An 18,054-nucleotide genomic window follows, 5' to 3' on the forward strand; every position below is an offset into this window, starting at 1 on the left:
ATAACCTGGACCAATCACAGTCGGTCCTCGCATTAATCATTGTCGGCGTTTGCTTATTTTTTTTCTGTTATTGAATGGCAAATGACAACTAGCTAGCCTGCGGTTCTGTTTTTATCACAAAAAGAAAGGGGGGAAAGCCTTCTGTCCCATCATTTTATTCTTGAAATTAAATCAGAAGAGTATGTATAAACTTAAACAATGTCAATCAATTAATATCAAATTGCTCTCGATCTCAAAAGATATGATCCTGTCAACAAAATGTCAAGGAATGGACTGATGTTTTTTTTACTGCCGAAATCAAGTATGGGTACATTTCGTACAGTAAAGTTTTTTTTATAATGGGAAAAAATAAATAAAATAAATCAGTGACAAAATCTCTCAACAAGCTTAATGTGCGATACTTGCGGTTCCATAGAGAAATTCCCCTTCATTCAGTGTTTCTCTGAATTAACGGTAAACAAACTGTGACTTTAGATAATCATAAAGTGACACTAGTTAAAAGTAAGATTGATACGCAAATTTTTTACAATATAGTCTTTTCTTATTTACAGGATAATTTGTTTTTATTTATAAGATAAATTGTGAAGTTTGAGAATTAATTAATATTTTTTCTTAATATGCACCTACTGAATGTATGAAATTGAAAAGACTTATTGTAGTTGGCAAAAAAGAAAAGACTTGTTATACATTCTAAACTTCTCATTAATTAAATTAGTAATAAAATAGGCATAAAAGGGGGAAAAAAGTAAATTTAAAACATGAATTACTGGAACAAGGAAACGGAAAAGGGGGTGATGAGAACTATTTTTGGCACACATGTTTTCCTGTTTTGTCTTTTTGGAAGTGTTTAGAATCCAAAAGCAATTAACAATATATTTTTACGTTAAGACAAAAGTTTTTTTATATACTTATTTTATATACTGTAAAATTATTTTTAAAAAATTAATTTAAAAACCCTGAAATTTTAAGTCAAATTGAAATGACTTGAGATCATACCTACCCGCACTCAAATTAAAAAGATAAGAATTCTATTATGCTTTTGTTTTTTCAATCTTTTTTAAGATTACAATTGTATGAGTGCCACGTTTCCCCCAAAAAAAATAAAAATGTTGTCTCAGTGTTTCGTGTTTGGATAATTTCTCTGCACACGCTCTGTAAACCAGGCGTTCTATCATCAAAGCTAAGCCTAACAAGCCAGTTGATGGAGGTGCTGTAGCCGCGGCCTAACACTTGTATATGTATATAACTTCACTCTGCTTGCTTGAATCAGAAGTTGAAGCTTGAATTGAAGCTATAACCCATATGGGAATCCATATCTCTTTCTTGCTTCTTATTCCCTTCCTCTTAATATTATTGTTCCTTGGGCTAACAAGGCCAAAGAATGATAAAGCTAAGATTCAAATCCCAGGGCCATGGAAGCTTCCTGTTTTGGGAAACCTTCATCAGTTATTAGCAGCAGCAAGGTCGTCACCTCCACACCATACCCTTCGAGAGCTGTCTCTCAAGTACGGACCTCTCATGCACCTTCAAATTGGTGAGCTTTCTACAGTTGTTGTCTCATCCCCAGATATGGCCAAGCAGATCATGAAGACCCATGATCTTGCCTTTGTTCAGAGGCCTCAGATTTCCAGTGCCAAGATTTTTGCTTATGGATCAACTGACATAGCTTTTGCTCCTTATGGTGATTATTGGAGACAGATGAAAAAAGCATGTATTTTAGAACTCTTAAGTGCCAAGAAGGTCCAGTCATTCTCCTATGTCCGACAAGATGAGGTACTGATCTTTTAATAAGATTACAATTTCTTATTAGATACTCTAGCAGGATAATTAGATCGATAGTTATTATATTTCCGCATTAGTTTGAACCCTTTAAGCTTGTTATTGCATCAGGTGTCTAAGTTGATAGGGTCAGTTCGATCATCAGTAGGTTCGGTTGTTGATCTCACGGACAAGATTTACTCTTTGACAAGTGCTATAGTTACAAAGGTTGCTTTTGGCAACGAACAAGAAGAGCTTCTGCAACCACTCTATGCAGCAATAGAAGCGGGTGCGTATCATTTTCTTGATGTCTTCCCTTCACTGAAACATGTTCCTCTCATAACTGCGATGGAAGAAGCAAAGTTGGTGAAGATTCATAAGAAGATAGACAAGATTTTAGAGGATATTCTCAAGGAGAATCAGAAGAAGCAGATCAGAGCAGCAGGAGGAGGAGGCTGTGAGATTACTGGTTCTGGGGAAGAAAATCTTGTTCAGGTTCTCTTGCGAATCCAGCAAAGTGGAAGTCTTGATATCACAATCACAAATGACAACATCAAAGCTGTTATTTGGGTCAGTGCTCCTTATCTACTATGTTGATCTACCATAAAAGTTGATTCTTTTTTGTTTAAAGAAATTATATATGTGTGGGTGTATTTTGAGTCACACAAGGTAGCCAGTTCGCAGCTACATGGGTTTGATGATGCTTATGATCAATTTGTTTGGCATAATTACTGTAGGATATGTTCGGTGCTGGAACGGATACTTCATCAACAACAACAGAGTGGGCTATGTTAGAAATGATGAGAAATCCTAAAGTGATGGAGAAGGCACAAACTGAGATAAGAAAAGCTTTTAAGGGAAAGAAAGTCATTCATGAAAGTGACATGGAACAAGTTAGTTACTTGAAATCAGTAATCAAAGAAACTCTGAGACTGCACCCTCCTGCTCCTTTGTTGGTGCCAAGGGAATGCAGAGAAAATTGCAAGATTAATGGCTTTGACATACCCATTAAAACTCAAGTTGTAGTAAATGTTTGGGCAATTGGAAGAGATCCAAGCCATTGGTATGATGCTGAGAGTTTTATACCAGAGAGGTTCCAAGGCGATTGTAATATTGATTTCAGAGGAACAAATTTTGAGTACATCCCTTTTGGAGCTGGAAGAAGAATGTGTCCAGGGATTTCATTTGGTTTAGCAAGCATTGAGCTTCCTCTAGCTAGTTTGCTGTACCACTTTGATTGGGAACTGCCATATGGAATGAAATCAGAGGATTTAGACTTGACTGAAATCATGGGCATTACCGCAAGAAGGAAGGCCAAGCTCTGCTTGATTCCAAAACTGTACAATATTGATCCTCTTTGTGACAGTTCTTGATGAAGTATGGTGCTCTGTGTGCATAGGAATTGTGGAAATAATGTTATGTTGGACAATAACATAAAAAGCCTTTAATTTCTTTGCTAAGCAGAGTTCATGATAGATCAGCCTTTGTCCTTGAATGGGCCTGGGCGGTTTATTTCATGCCGTATCATTGGATTCCCTATAATGTATCCCCATGTATATCTAAGAGGCTTGTTTGAGCTCGCTTGCTTGAATTTTGATTACATTATGGAAGGTGAGTTATATATATACTCTTTCTAGTCCTTAATATAAGATCATAAGATATTAGTCCATTTTGTCTTCTAAATTTATAATTTATTTTTTAAAGTATCCCAATTGAGTATTTATATTAAGGGAGTTTCCATTCAAGAATAAATGATGATTAAAAATAATCTTTTAGGAAAATCAACTTGTTACACATAACTAACTAAATTAATTTCATTAATGTATCCAAATTAGTTAACAACTCTTAATGGGTATTATTTTACTTTTCAAAACCACACTAGGAAAAATGTTATGAAGTACAGATTTTGGGAGTAATGGTCTGGTAAAGCAGCCCAATATATAGAACCAGTCCCTCGCAGGTGTGATATCGAAAGGGGAATTACAATTTTTTGCAGAAGCTACATTTTGTTATCCTTGAAGCAAATACAAGCCAAAATCAAAGTCGCCATAATGGTTTGGTTCACTCTGAAACATTGCTAATGGACCATAATCGTCGATTCTATATTCTATAGGATCAGTAGTCACTCCGGAAAGAATAGAACAAAATATAATGGCATATAAGAAAGTGTGCAACCACGTAAATTCTGCATCTCATTTCCGCATGCACGCCCAATTTTCTTTCCTGCTTTATATCTCCTTCTTCCTCTGGCTTCCCAAGCCAAAACGTAAAGCTAGGATTCAAATCCCCAGGGGTTGGCTCAAAGTATATATGTATCTGAAAATCGCTTTTGTCTCGACCATGAATCTGATAACATATGACGCAATCCTAGCAATGAGCCTGGTTAGTCCTCAAGTGTATGCATTCACAAGAGCACAAGCACAAGGAGGCGCGTACAAAATCCAAGTTTCATTGTCCGGGTTTGAATTCTGTATTTTGATTTTGTTTATTGTGATGACTTGAATCAATTTACTTTTATTTATCAACTAATTTAACTGTTTGGCTAGTTTCTAAAACAAAATCTATCCCGCCAAACTTATCTCATCATTGTCATCCTTTTAGGCGAAGCTTTTTTTTTTTTTTGTTATCTAAAAAAACAATTACTAATGGTTTAAGATTGCAATTAAATAAACCTACCACTTCTTACTTATAGGACAATGTTCATTACTATTATAGGACAATGTTCGTTACTATTGGGCTATTAGACCATTGTTTAAATAAACCAAAGCTGGTGAAGATGCGTGATAATATAGGCAAAATTTTAGATGATATTATCAAGGAGAACCGGCAGAAGCAGATGAGAGCAGAAGGAGGCAAGAGTGCTTCGGAGGAAGAAAATCTTGTTCAGGTTCTTCTACGAATCCAGCGAAGTGAAAACCTTGACGTCCCAATCACAGCCGACAACATCAAAGCTGTTATTTGGGTTAGTACTCCTTACTTATATGTTGCTCTGCCATTACATATCTAGGAAGAAATCAAATGCTTGTGTCTGCGCGAGACCGAAAGCAAGTCAATAATACCCAAGGCAGTTAGATCTAGAAAACGACAAAGCACCCAATTTAATTTTGAATCTAATGTATCTTCAGGTTTGATAATGTTAATGATCACTTTGTGTCGTCATTGCAGGATATATTCATTGGTGGAACCGATACTTCGGCAACAGTGCTGGAATGGGCCATGTCAGAAATGATGAAAAATCCTAAAGTGATGGAAAAGGCGCAAGCTGAGGTTAGAAACGTTTTCAAAGGGAAGAAAGTAATTCGTGATAGTGATATGATTCAACTTAGTTACTTAAAACTAGTGATCAAAGAAACTTTGAGGCTGTACCCGCCTGTTCCTTTGTTGGTTCCAAGAGAATGTAGAGAAACCAGCAAGATTAGTGGCTATGAAATACCCATCAAAACTCAAATTATAATAAATGCATGGGCACTTGGAAGAGATCCAAATTACTGGTACGATGCAGAGAGGTTTATACCAGAGAGGTTCCAAGGCAATGATTCTGATATTGATTTCAAAGGAACGAACTTTGAGTACATCCCTTTCGGAGCAGGAAGAAGAATGTGTCCAGGCATTTCATTTGGCTTAGCAAACGTTGAGCTTCCTCTGGCTTGCTTACTCTACCACTTCGATTGGAAACTCCCACATGGGATGGAACCTGAGGATTTAGATATGACTGCGGCTGCTGCAATCACAAACAAAAGGAAGAACAATTTGTGTTTGATTGCCACACCATACAATACTGATTCTGTTATTGGCAGCTCCTAGTGAAAGCACGTACCCACCCACAATAGTAGTCTCTTGATCTCCTTGTTCTTTACTATCATGCGATGTGGGTATGGATTATATTTTGGATTTGGAACAATAACTTGTCCCCTTCAAAGATAGGTCAACAAAACGGAATCTTTACATATGTGTAAGAATGTTCGAAAATGCGTATGGTGAATCCTGAGGTTTTATTTAGTACTATGAACTGTTGTACTTAAATGGATCGAAGTTACCTGCCCTGTATCTCGGTCGATTATGTAAACTTGAAATCTGATACATGCTTCTTTTACTTTTGTTATCTAACGAGTTGATTGTGGTGTAATTTTGAGTGTTAAATAGTAGAAGGATTAATTGTAAATTTGACTACGTGAGTATAATAAACAATAGATGACTATTTTAAGAGGCGAAAGCGAAGCACAGGCTGCCACCACCAAGCCGTGATGTGGTTTTGACCACAGCTTATTGGACCATGATGAAGGCGATAGTGCTGCTAGCCAAAAGAAAGGGAGGCATGATAATTACTTCCCCTAAAGTTATCTATAATTAAGAAACAATTGAGTGCATCATATAAATCAAGTAACATAATTAGAAGTATGAGATTTAATTTCTTTTTTCAAAATACCCTCCACAGAGATTTATCCTTTATTGCTAACTTTTTATAATGTACAATCTTTTCTTTTCTTTTTTTCAAATTTGCTTATATAACTATCTAATTTTAATATGAATGATCTAGATTTGATGCTCATCCCTTCAAACTAAATCCAATGTTTTTCATCACGCAACAATTGTCCACCAATAACCCTTAAGCGCTAGAGCTCTCCTTCCATATGGGAAATAAGGATGGAGAACTTGGACACAAATTTTTCTTTTTACTTCCTAATTTCACACGCACAGATAGGGATTTGGCCGACCCACATAAAATTGAGCTTATTTATTTCTTGAAAAAATATGTATGGTATTATAATACTACCTCCGATCCTTAATATAAGACCCAATTTGACTTTTATATTGGTATTAAATATAAGATCCCAATCTATTTTATCTCTCATATTTACTCAATTTTTTTCAAGATAGTCTTTCTAACAATTATAGTTTTAACCAACATACTTGATTAGTAAGGATATTTTAGGAAAGACAATATCTATTTATTACAAATAACTAACTTAACTTTTTTTTTTTTAATTTTCTCAAATTAGTCGACTGGCTCTTATAATTAGGAACGGAAGTAGTATTGTTCTTGATATATACAATAAATTTTTAGTGTTTACATAAGTTTTTAACTCGAACCCATTCGTCCTAGATCAGCACATGTTAGCTTCAAGCAGAACCATGATCAGACAAGACATTGCGGTGGGCTTGTGACTTGGGCATCATCTCATAAGTGGGCTGCCTCCTCTCATCCAGATCAGGCCACAACTTCTTCACAATCTCATTTTGCTTCTGTTTGGGATACCGCCCTCTAACCGATGAGATTGCGTCGTTACTGCTACACAACGTAAATAAAAATAAAAAAAATTCAATTTCTTATTAGAAGAGGTACCCGTAAAGTGTCTGACAGTATCTCGAATATGATTAGTTTTAATATAAAGATATCTATTCGGAAAAAAAAATATCACCCTCTCCACTTATGCGCGATCCGTCAATTGCCATTTCCTTATGGGTGAGGCGTCTTGGCGGTCCATATCTCGGGATGTTTCAACCTTTGGTGATATTTACCTCGTAACCGTGAGGTTTTGGCTTGTTCTCATAAATTTATTGAAATAATCTATACATTTTTAATCTTGTTTTATATTTTAATTTAAATCTACTAAAACCGAAAATGTATATTCTTATCAGTACCTTCATTTTTCTTTTCTATTATTAGCATAATTATTGACTTTGATTTTGACATAATGCTTTGAAGACCCTCACCATTTTTCCTTTGATGAGCACCCTCACCATTTTTTTGGGGTGCAACTTGGACCCTCTTTATTGTCATATTTTTCACTTCTCACTCTATTTCTTCATGGCCATTTCATACTCTCTAAATATGAATTTATTCTAGACTATTTTGTGATTTATTTCAGTAGCTTAAAATATTTTGTAGTAAATCTAAATAATAACCCTAGATATACTTTCCACATGAATTTAAATGGAATTTTAGACCTTAGGAAGAGGAGTAAGAATATCATTAATAATTCAATCTTAAGTGAATTGATAAAAAAATATAAAATATTTTTATTTGAACTATATTTTGTAAAAAAATAATTTTTATGAAAATATTAACAAAAATGTGAGTGGGCAAAAAAATAACAAGCACCAATCACAGTCGGTCGTCGCATTAATCATTGTCGGCATTTGCTTGTTTTTTTCTGTTATTGAATGGCAAATGACGACTGCTCTTGCTTTCCATCTAAAACCTGTCTCTTCCTTTTTTTAATCACATCGATCGGTTGCTTCTTTTGACGTCTGTTTCTGCACTAAAGAATCTAGGCACACTCGAAACCACAATTTTAAGGAGATAAGAAATCTGAACCTGTTTCATTAGTGGCCACATGTTTATCCGATATTATTCTCATATATATTCACTCACTGCTACACACAAACAGACAGAAATATATACTCACAAACGTTGCTTGAATATACGTGCGTCAGTTAGAAGGCAAACCCATATGGAGTACCAGTTTTCCCCATTGCTTCTTGTTTCCTTCATCATCTTGTTCTTGACGTTCCTTTGGCTTAGAAAGCCAAGAAATAAGGCGCAGACTAAAATCCCAGGGCCATGGAAGCTTCCTCTGCTGGGAAATCTTCATCAGTTGGCAGCAGCAGAGTCACCACTTCCACAGTGTGCCCTTCGAGAGCTATCTCTCAAGTATGGGCCTCTCATGCACCTTCAACTTGGTGAGATTTCAACAGTGGTTGTGTCATCCCCAGATCTGGCCAAGCAGATTATGAAGACGCATGATCTTGCCTTTGTTCAGAGGCCACAAGCTTCTATTGCTAGTAAGATTTTCACGTACGGAAGAACCGACATTGCTTTTGCTCCTTACGGTGATTATTGGAGACAGATGAGGAAAATATGTATTTTGGAGCTCTTCAGCGCCAAAAAGGTTCAGTCATTCTCCTATGTACGAGAAGATGAGGTACACACAATTTACATAATATCTTCTGCCAACATTCGATTATTTTATCTTATTTTAGATATTTGATGTGGAGAACTCTGGACTCTTGGCATTACATGGAAAGACATTTACTAAGAAATCCCTTGTTCATCATTCTAGTTAAACACTGACTGTAACTTTCGGATATTATTAATTTTTGGGCATCACTTATCAATTCGTGCATGTAAAGAGTTACGTATCTAAAAGATTAGTTGTTGATAAAGTAGAATAATGGATCCTCGCAGCCACTCCTACTATATAACATAAGTTATTTATTTTTCGATTTTAAATATGAGATTAATTTTGTAAAATAATTTATATTACAAAATAAATCTTATATTTAGAAACGAAAAAGTAACATTTAGTTTAGATATTCAACATCAAAACGCGGCTTCTCTCCTCTACCCTTAGGGTGTGTTTGGTATGAGGGATTTGGGTGGGAGGGGAGAGAAGGGGAGGGATTTTAATCATTTCCCCTTGTTTGGTAACACACAAATTTTAGGAGGGGAGGGAAAATTTTTTAAAATTTCCCCTCCCCTCCCCTCTTCAATCTCCCCTCCAAAATTGGGAGGATTTGGAGAGAAATGGCAATATTTTGTCATATTATGACCATTATACTCATATTTTGTCATGTTGTGACCATTATGCCCACGCCTTAAATAAAATAAGAGTAAAATTGTCCATATTAAAATATTTTCCCCTCCCCTCCCCTCTTTTTTTATAAATCCAAACAAGATAATATTAAAATCCTTTCACTCCCCCCCTCCTCTTCCCTTATTAAAATCCCTCCCCTTCCATTCTCTCATTGAGCCAAACATACCCTTACTGTCCGCCCCCACCCGCCATCCTTTACCCCCAGTTTTGGGGCAAAACAAGAGAGGGAAATAAAAAAATTCGGCCCCTTAAAATATTTTTCAATGTTATTCAGTATCTTAAATTAATTATTAGCGTGCTCAGCATACTAAAATATTTTTCTACTACCGTTCAATATCTAACATTTATCACTCTGAAATGTTTTTCAGTAGCACCTAATATTTTAAAAAAATTTATCAGTAATACCCAATATGTAACATCATCACACAAGTAGTTTTTCATTAGTACCTAGTATTCTAAGTAAATTTTTAGTACATTTAACATCTCAAAATATTTTTTCAGTAACACTTAATATGTGAAAGTAATTTTTGTGTAATATTTTAGGGTGTTGGATGTATCAAAATTTAGTTTAAAATCCTAGGCACTGCTGAAAGATACTTTATTTTGTTGGATGTTAGAGAGTGAGTGTTATTGAAAAAAAATATTTTAACATGCTAAGTGGATTAAAAATTATTTTAAAATACTGGATATTAGTAGAATATACTTCAGAGTGATAGGTTTTAGATAATGAGTGTCAGTAGAGAAATATTTTAATATGATGAGTGCACTAACAATTAATTTAAGGTGCTAGATCACATCGAAAAAATATTTTAGAGATCAAGATTTAAAAAAAAAAAATCCACCTCCTTTGTTTTGCCCCTAAACGACGTGGTTTTGAGGGTAGAGACTAAAGATTGGCACCGGACAGAGGAGAGAAGCCGCATCCATTCAACGACAGTTATTTATTTTTTGGGAAAATCTCAAAAAAATGATAGTTGAATTTCAAAATTCTAAATCAGTATTTATTACTACACTCATAAAAAAAATGACTATATTCAAAGAGTAAATGACAACTCATTTTTACAGTAATTCCTGATTTGGTATTTTAAAATTCAATAGTCATTTTTTTGGGATTTTCTCTTATTTGTTTCTCGCAGCAGCTTCTGATACGAATCCTTAATAAGATTACGATTTCCAAGGAAATATTCCAGTATGACTAGATTGAGATTTCTTCATTAACGTTTGCCTCATTTCATCAGGTGTCTAAGCTTATAGAGTCGGTTCAATCATCAGTAGGTTCGGTTTTCGACCTCACGAACAAGATGTACTCATTGACTAGTTCTGTAGTTATGAGGGTAGCATTTGGCGACAAGCATAAAGATCAAGAACAGCTATTGCAATTACTCACTGCAGTATTAGAACAAATTAGCGGGTTTAAACTTGTTGATTTGTTTCCTTCCTTGAAACTCATTCATCTCATAACTGGAGTGGAAGCAAAGCTGGCGAGGATCCGTGAGCATATGGACAAAATTTTAGATGATATTATCAAGGAGAATCAACAGAAGGAGATGAGAGAAGAAGGGGGCAAGAGTGCTTCGGAGGAAGAAAATCTGGTTCACGTTCTTCTACGAATCCAGCGAAGTGAAAACCTTGACGTCCCAATCACAGCTGACAACATCAAAGCTGTTATTTGGGTTAGTACTCCTTACTTATATGTTGCTCTGCCATTACATATCTAGAAAGAAATCAAATGCTTCTGTCTGCGCGAGACCAAAAGCGAGCCAATAGTACCGAAGGCAGTTAGAGCTAGAAAACGACAAAGCACCCAATTTAATTTTGAATCTAATGTATCTTCAGGTTTGATAATGTTAATGATCACTTTGCGTCGTCATTGCAGGATATGTTCTCAGCTGGAACCGACACTTCGGCAACAGTACTAGAATGGGCCATGTCAGAAATGATGAAAAATCCTAAAGTGATGGAAAAGGCGCAAGCTGAGGTTAGAAACGTTTTCAAAGGGAAGAAAGTAATTCGTGATAGTGACATGATTCAACTCAGTTACTTAAAACTAGTGATCAAAGAAACTCTGAGGCTGTACCCGCCTGTACCGTTGTTGGTTCCAAGAGAATGTAGAGAAACCTGCAAGATTAGTGGTTATGAAATACCCGTCAAAACTCAAATTATAATAAATGCATGGGCACTTGGAAGAGATCCAAATTACTGGCATGATGCAGAGAGGTTTATACCAGAGAGGTTCCAAGGCAATAATTCTGACATTGATTTCAAAGGAACAAACTTTGAGTACATCCCTTTCGGAGCAGGAAGAAGAATGTGTCCGGGCATTTCATTTGGCTTAGCAAGCGTTGAGCTTCCTCTGGCTAGCTTACTGTACCACTTCGATTGGAAACTCCCACATGGAATGGAACCTGAGGATTTAGATATGACTGCGGCTGCTGCAATCACAAACAAAAGGAAGAACAATTTGTGTTTGATTGCCACACCATACGATACTGATTCTGCTATTGGCAGCTCCTAATGAAAGCACGCACCCACCCCCATAGTACTTTCTCTTTCTATCTCCTTGTTCTTTACTATCATGCGATGTGGGTATGGATTATCTTTTGGATTTGGAACAATAACTTATCCCCTTCAAAGGCGGGTCTATAAAATGGAATCTTCACATTTGCATAAAAATGTTCGAAAATGCGTGCTGAAACCTGAGGTTTCATTTAGTAGCATGAAATGTTGTACTTAAATGGATTGAAGTTACCTCCCCTGAATCTTGTTCGATTATGTAAACTTGAAATCTGACACATGCTTCCCTTACTTTTGTTATCTAATGAGTTCATTGTGGTGTAATGTTACATAACTTTTTAACTTGAACCCATTCGTCCTAGATCAGCATATGTTAGCTTCAAGCAGAACCATGATCAGACAAGACATTGCGGTGGGCTTGTGATTTGGGCATCATCTCATAAGTGGGCTGCCGCCTCCCATCAAGATCAGGCCACAAATTCTTCACAATCTCATTTTGCTTATGCTTTGGATATCGCCCTATAACCAAATAAGATTGGGTTTAACGGGGTTAGTCCTATACACAATGTAAATAATCAAAACTCAATTTCTTGCTAGGAGAGGTATTCACAAGTCGCAAAGTGTCTTACAGTATTTCAAATAAAATTATTTTTAATATAAAGACACTTATGCCTGAGAAAAAAAATATCACCCTCTCCGCTTATACGTGATCTGGTAGGTCATGCATCAATTGCTACTTCCTTATGAGCGAAGCGTCCCAGGCGGTCCATATCTCGGGAAGATTTCAACCTCCTGTGATATTTGTGTCGTGACCGTGAGGCTTTGGCTTGTTCCCATAAGTTTATTGAAATAATCTATACATTTTAATCTTGTTTTATATTTTAATTTAAATATACTAAAACCGCAAATGTATATTCTTATCATTACCTTCATTTTTCTTTTCTATTATTAGCATAATTATTGACTTTGATTTTGACATAATCCTCCGCCCTCACCATTTTTTTGGGGTGCAACTTGGCCCCCTTTTATTGTCATATTTTTCACTTCTCACTCTATTTCTTCATGGCCATGTCATACTCTCTAAATATGAATGTATTCTAAACTATTTTGTAATTTATTTCAGTACCTTAAAATAGATTTTTAGTTGCATTGCATGTTCTAAAATATTTTGTAGTAAGTCTAAATAATAAACCTAGGTATACTTTCCATATGAATTTCAATGGAATTTTAGACTTTAGGAAGAGGAGTAAGAATATCATTAATAATTCAATCTTAAGTGAATTGATAAAAAAATATAAAATATTTTTATTTGAATATATTTTGTAAAAAATAATTTTTATGAAAATATTAACAAAAATGTGAGTGGGAAAAAAAAAATAACCTGGACCAATCACAGTCGGTCCTCGCATTAATCATTGTCGGCATTTGCTTATTTTTTTTTCTGTTATTGAATGGCAAATGACAACTAGCTAGCCTGCGGTTCTGTTTTTATCACAAAAAGAAAGGGGGGAAAGCCTTCTATCCCATCATTTTATTCTTGAAATTAAATCAGAAGAGTATGTATAAACTTAAACAATGTCAATCAATTAATATCAAATCGCTCTCGATCTCAAAAGATATGATCCTGTCAACAAAATGTCAAGGAATGGACTAATGTTTTTTTTTTACTGCTGAAATCAAGTATGGGTACATTTCGTACAGTAAAGTTGTTCTTATAATGGGAAAAAATAAATAAAATAAATAAGTGACAAAATCTCTCAACAAGCTTAATGTGCGTGACTTGCGGTTCCATAGAGAAATTCCCCTTCATTCAGTGTTTCTCTGAATTAACGGTAATCAAACTGTGATTTTAGATAATCATAAAGTGACACTAGTTAAAAGTAAGATTGATATGCAAATTTTTTACAATATAGTCTTTTCTTATTTATAGGATAATTTGTTTTTATTTATAAGATAAGTTGTGAAGTTTGAGAATTAATTAATATTTTTTCTTAATATGCACCTACTGAATGTATGAAATTGAAAAGACTTATTATAGTTGGCAAAAAACAAAAGACTTATTATAAATTCTAAACTTCTCATTAATTAAATTAGTAATAAAATAGGCATAAAAGGAAAAAAAAAGTAAATTTAAAACATGAATTACTGGAACAAGGAAACGGAAAAGGGGATGATGAGAACTATTTTTGGCACACATGTTCTCCTGTTTTGCCTTTTTGGGAGTGTTTGGAGTCCAAAAGTAATTAACAATATGCTTTTTAAATTAAGACAAAAGTCTTCTCGTATACTTATTTTATATGCTGTAAAATTATTTCTAAAAAATTAATTTAAACACCCTGAAATTTTAAGTCAAATTGAAATGACTTTAGACCATACCTAGCCGCACTCAAATTAAAAAATAAGAATTCTATTATGCTTTTGTTTTTTCAATCTTTTTTAAGATTACAATTGTATGATTGCCACGTTTCCTCCAAAAAAAACAAAATGTTGTCTCAGTGTTTCATGTTCGGATAATTTCTCTGCACACGCTCTGTAAACCACGCATTCTATCATCAAAGCCAAGCCTAACAAGCCGGTTGATGGAGGTGCTGTAGCCGCGGCCTAACACTTGTATATGTATACAACTTCACTCTGCTTGCTTCAATCAGAAGTTGAAGCTTGAATTGAAGCTATAACCCATATGGGAATCCATTTCTCTTTCTTGCTTCTTATTCCCTTCCTCTTAATATTATTGTTCCTTGGGCTCACAAGGCCAAAGAATAATAAAGCTAAGATTCAAATCCCAGGGCCATGGAAGCTTCCTGTTTTGGGAAACCTTCATCAGTTATTAGCAGCGGCAAGGTCGTCACCTCCACACCATACCCTTCGAGAGCTGTCTCTCAAGTACGGACCTCTCATGCACCTGCAAATTGGTGAGCTTTCTACAGTTGTTGTCTCATCCCCAGATATGGCCAGGCAGATCATGAAGACCCATGATCTTGCCTTTGTTCAGAGGCCTCAGATTACCAGTGCCAAGATTTTTGCTTATGGATCAACTGGCATAGTTTTTGCTCCTTATGGTGATTATTGGAGACAGATGAAAAAAGCATGTATTTTAGAACTCTTAAGTGCCAAGAAGGTCCAGTCATTCTCCTATGTCCGACAAGATGAGGTACTGATCTTTTAATAAGATTACAATTTCTTATTAGATACTCTAGCAGGATAATTAGATCGATAGTTATTATATTTCAGCATTAGTTTGAACCCTTTAAGCTTGTTATTGCATCAGGTGTCTAAGTTGATAGGGTCAGTTCGATCATCAGTAGGTTCGGTTGTTGATCTCACGGACAAGATTTACTCTTTGACAAGTGCTATAGTTACAAAGGTTGCTTTTGGCAACGAACAAGAAGAGCTTCTGCAACCACTCCATGCAGCAATAGAAGCGGGTGCGTATCATTTTCTTGATTTCTTCCCTTCACTGAAACATGTTCCTCTCATAACTGCGATGGAAGAAGCAAAGTTGGTGAAGATTCATAAGAAGATAGACAAGATTTTAGAGGATATTCTCAAGGAGAATCAGAAGAAGCAGATCAGAGCAGCAGGAGGAGGAGGCTGTGAGATTACTGGTTCTGGGGAAGAAAATCTTGTTCAGGTTCTCTTGCGAATCCAGCAAAGTGGAAGCCTTGATATCACAATCACAAATGACAACATCAAAGCTGTTATTTGGGTCAGTGCTCCTTATCTACTATGTTGATCTACCATAAAAGTTGATCCTTTTTTGTTTAAAGAAATTATGTGTGTCAGTGTATTTTGAGTCACACAAGGTAGCCAGTTCGCAGCTACATGGGTTTGATGATGCTTATGATCAATTTGTTTGGCATAATTACTGTAGGATATGTTCGGTGCTGGAACGGATACTTCATCAACAACAACAGAGTGGGCTATGTTAGAAATGATGAGAAATCCTAAAGTGATGAAGAAGGCACAAACTGAGATAAGAAAAGCTTTTAAGGGAAAGAAAGTCATTCATGAAAGTGACATGGAACAGGTTAGTTACTTAAAATCAGTAATCAAAGAAACTCTGAGACTGCACCCTCCTGCTCCTTTGTTGGTGCCAAGGGAATGCAGAGAAAATTGCAAGATTAATGGCTTTGACATACCCATTAAAACTCAAGTTGTAGTAAATGTTTGGGCAATTGGAAGAGATCCAAGCCATTGGTATGATGCTGAGAGTTTTATACCAGAGAGGTTCCAAGGCGACTGTAATATTGATTTCAGAGGAACAAATTTTGAGTACATCCCCTTTGGAGCTGGAAGAAGAATGTGTCCAGGGATTTCATTTGGTTTAGCAAGCATTGAGCTTCCTCTAGCTAGTTTGCTGTACCACTTTGATTGGGAACTGCCATATGGAACGAAACCAGAGGATTTAGACTTGACTGAAATCAGGAGCATTACCGCAAGAAGGAAGGCCAAGCTCTGCTTGATTCCAAAACTGTACAATATTGATCCTCCTTGTGACGGTTCTTCATGAAGTACTGTGCTGTGTGTGTGTGGGAAATGTGGAAATAATGTTATGTTGGACAATAACATAAAAAGCCTTTAATTTCTTTGCTAAGCAGAGTTCATGATAGATCAGCCTTTGTCCTTAAATGGGCCTGCGCGGTTTATTTCATGCCGTATCATTGGATTTCCTAGAATGTATCCTCATGCATATCTCATAGACTTGTTTGAGCTCGCTTGCCTGAACTTTGATTACATTATAGAAGGTGAGTTATATATATACTCCTTCTAGTCATTAATATAAGATCTAATTAGAAGTTGAATTAGATCTTGAATATAAGACATCAGTCCACTTTGTCTTCTAAATTTATAATTCATTCTTCAAAGTATCCCTATTGATTATATATATCAAGGGAGTTTCCATTCAAGAATAATGATGATTAAAAATAATCTTTTAGGAAAATCAACTTGTTACACATAACTAACTTAACTAATTTTATTAATATATCAAAATTAGTTAACAGCTCTTAAATGAGTATTGTTTTACTTTTCAAAACCATACTAGGAAAAATGTTATGAAGTACAGATTCTGAGGGTGATAGTCTGGCAAAGCAGCCCAATATATGGAACCAGTCCCTCGCAGGTGTGATATCAAAAGGGGAGTTACAACTTTTTGCAGAAGCTACATTTTGCTATCCTTGAAGCAAATACAAGCCAAAATCAGAGTTGCCATAATGGTTTGGTTCACTCTGAAACATTACCAATGGACTATAATCGTCCATTCTATATTCTATAAGATCAGTCACTTCGGAAAGAATAGAACAAAATAAAAAGGCATATAAGAAAAGAAAGTGTGCAACCACATAAATTCTACATCTCATTTCTGCATGCACTCCCAATTTTCTTTCTTGCTTTATATCTCCTTCTTCCTCTGGCTTCCCAAGCCAAAACGTAAAGCTAGGATTCAAATCCCCAGGGGTTGGCTCAAAGTATATATGTATCTGAAAATCGCTTTTGTCTCGACCATGAATCTGATAACATATGACGCAATCCTAGCAATGAGCCTGGTTAGTCCTCAAGTGTATGCATCCACAAGAGCACAAGCACAAGGAGGCGTGTACAAAATCCAAGTTTCATTGTCCGGGTTTGAATTCTGTATTTTGATTTTGTTTATTGTGATGACTTGAATCAATTTACTTTTATTTATCAACTAATTTAACTGTTGGCTAGTTTCTAAAACAAAATCTATCCCGCCAAACTTATCTCATCATTGTCATCCTTTTAGGCGAAGCTTTTTTTTTTTTTTGGTTATCAAAAAAAACAATTGCTAATGGTTTAAGATTGCAATTAAATGAACCTACCACTTCTTGCTTATAGGACAATTTTCATTACTATTGGGCTACTAGACTATTGTTTAGATGAGGTATAATTTTATATTACGATAATATTAAAACATTGTCTTTTTTTTAATATAAAGTATCATGTTGTCTAACTCATTATCTTAATTTTAATCTTATTAAATCATTTTTTTTAATTATATGGGGCTATAAAATAAGTAATACTAATTACTCCTACAATTTATGAATAATTTGATTTATTGTAATTTTTATATGTTATGTTAATTAACAGAAATATTGATATGATTAGGGGATGGTCAAGGTAATTTATATTTTCTTTTTTTTTGGTTGGTAAAAGGTAATTTATA

The 18,054-nt window shown here is 35.2% G+C and overlaps 4 protein-coding genes across 4 annotated transcripts; all 4 read left to right on the forward strand.

The window, feature by feature from the left end:
* Positions 1–1,191: 1,191 nt before the first annotated feature.
* LOC114714369 (cytochrome P450 71D8-like) lies at positions 1,192–3,248 on the forward strand. The gene is made up of 3 exons (XM_028899101.1): positions 1,192–1,773; positions 1,891–2,328; positions 2,496–3,248. Exons 1-3 carry the CDS (start codon positions 1,303–1,305, stop codon positions 3,129–3,131), a joined length of 1,545 nt encoding a protein of 514 aa, XP_028754934.1. The 5' UTR covers positions 1,192–1,302; the 3' UTR covers positions 3,132–3,248.
* A 1,286-nt stretch (positions 3,249–4,534) lies between these two features.
* LOC114714412 (cytochrome P450 71D8-like) lies at positions 4,535–5,562 on the forward strand. Its single transcript, XM_028899151.1, has 2 exons — positions 4,535–4,720; positions 4,924–5,562. Exons 1-2 carry the CDS (start codon positions 4,535–4,537, stop codon positions 5,560–5,562), a joined length of 825 nt encoding a protein of 274 aa, XP_028754984.1.
* Positions 5,563–8,156: 2,594 nt separating this feature from the next.
* Positions 8,157–12,384, forward strand: LOC114714368 (cytochrome P450 71D8-like). Its single transcript, XM_028899099.1, has 4 exons — positions 8,157–8,684; positions 10,595–11,029; positions 11,233–11,895; positions 12,233–12,384. Exons 1-3 carry the CDS (start codon positions 8,214–8,216, stop codon positions 11,869–11,871), a joined length of 1,545 nt encoding a protein of 514 aa, XP_028754932.1. The 5' UTR covers positions 8,157–8,213; the 3' UTR covers positions 11,872–11,895; positions 12,233–12,384.
* Positions 12,385–14,409: 2,025 nt separating this feature from the next.
* Positions 14,410–16,705, forward strand: LOC114714367 (cytochrome P450 71D8-like). Its single transcript, XM_028899098.1, has 3 exons — positions 14,410–15,021; positions 15,139–15,576; positions 15,742–16,705. The coding sequence occupies exons 1-3, from the start codon at positions 14,551–14,553 to the stop codon at positions 16,378–16,380; spliced, it is 1,548 nt and encodes a 515-aa protein (XP_028754931.1). The 5' UTR covers positions 14,410–14,550; the 3' UTR covers positions 16,381–16,705.
* The last annotated feature ends 1,349 nt before the right edge of the window (positions 16,706–18,054 follow it).

Source organism: Neltuma alba, unplaced genomic scaffold (genome assembly GCF_004799145.2).
Source record: "Neltuma alba isolate B1F8T4 unplaced genomic scaffold, ASM479914v2 tig00011501_pilon, whole genome shotgun sequence".
NCBI classification, from domain to species: Eukaryota; Viridiplantae; Streptophyta; class Magnoliopsida; order Fabales; family Fabaceae; genus Neltuma; species Neltuma alba.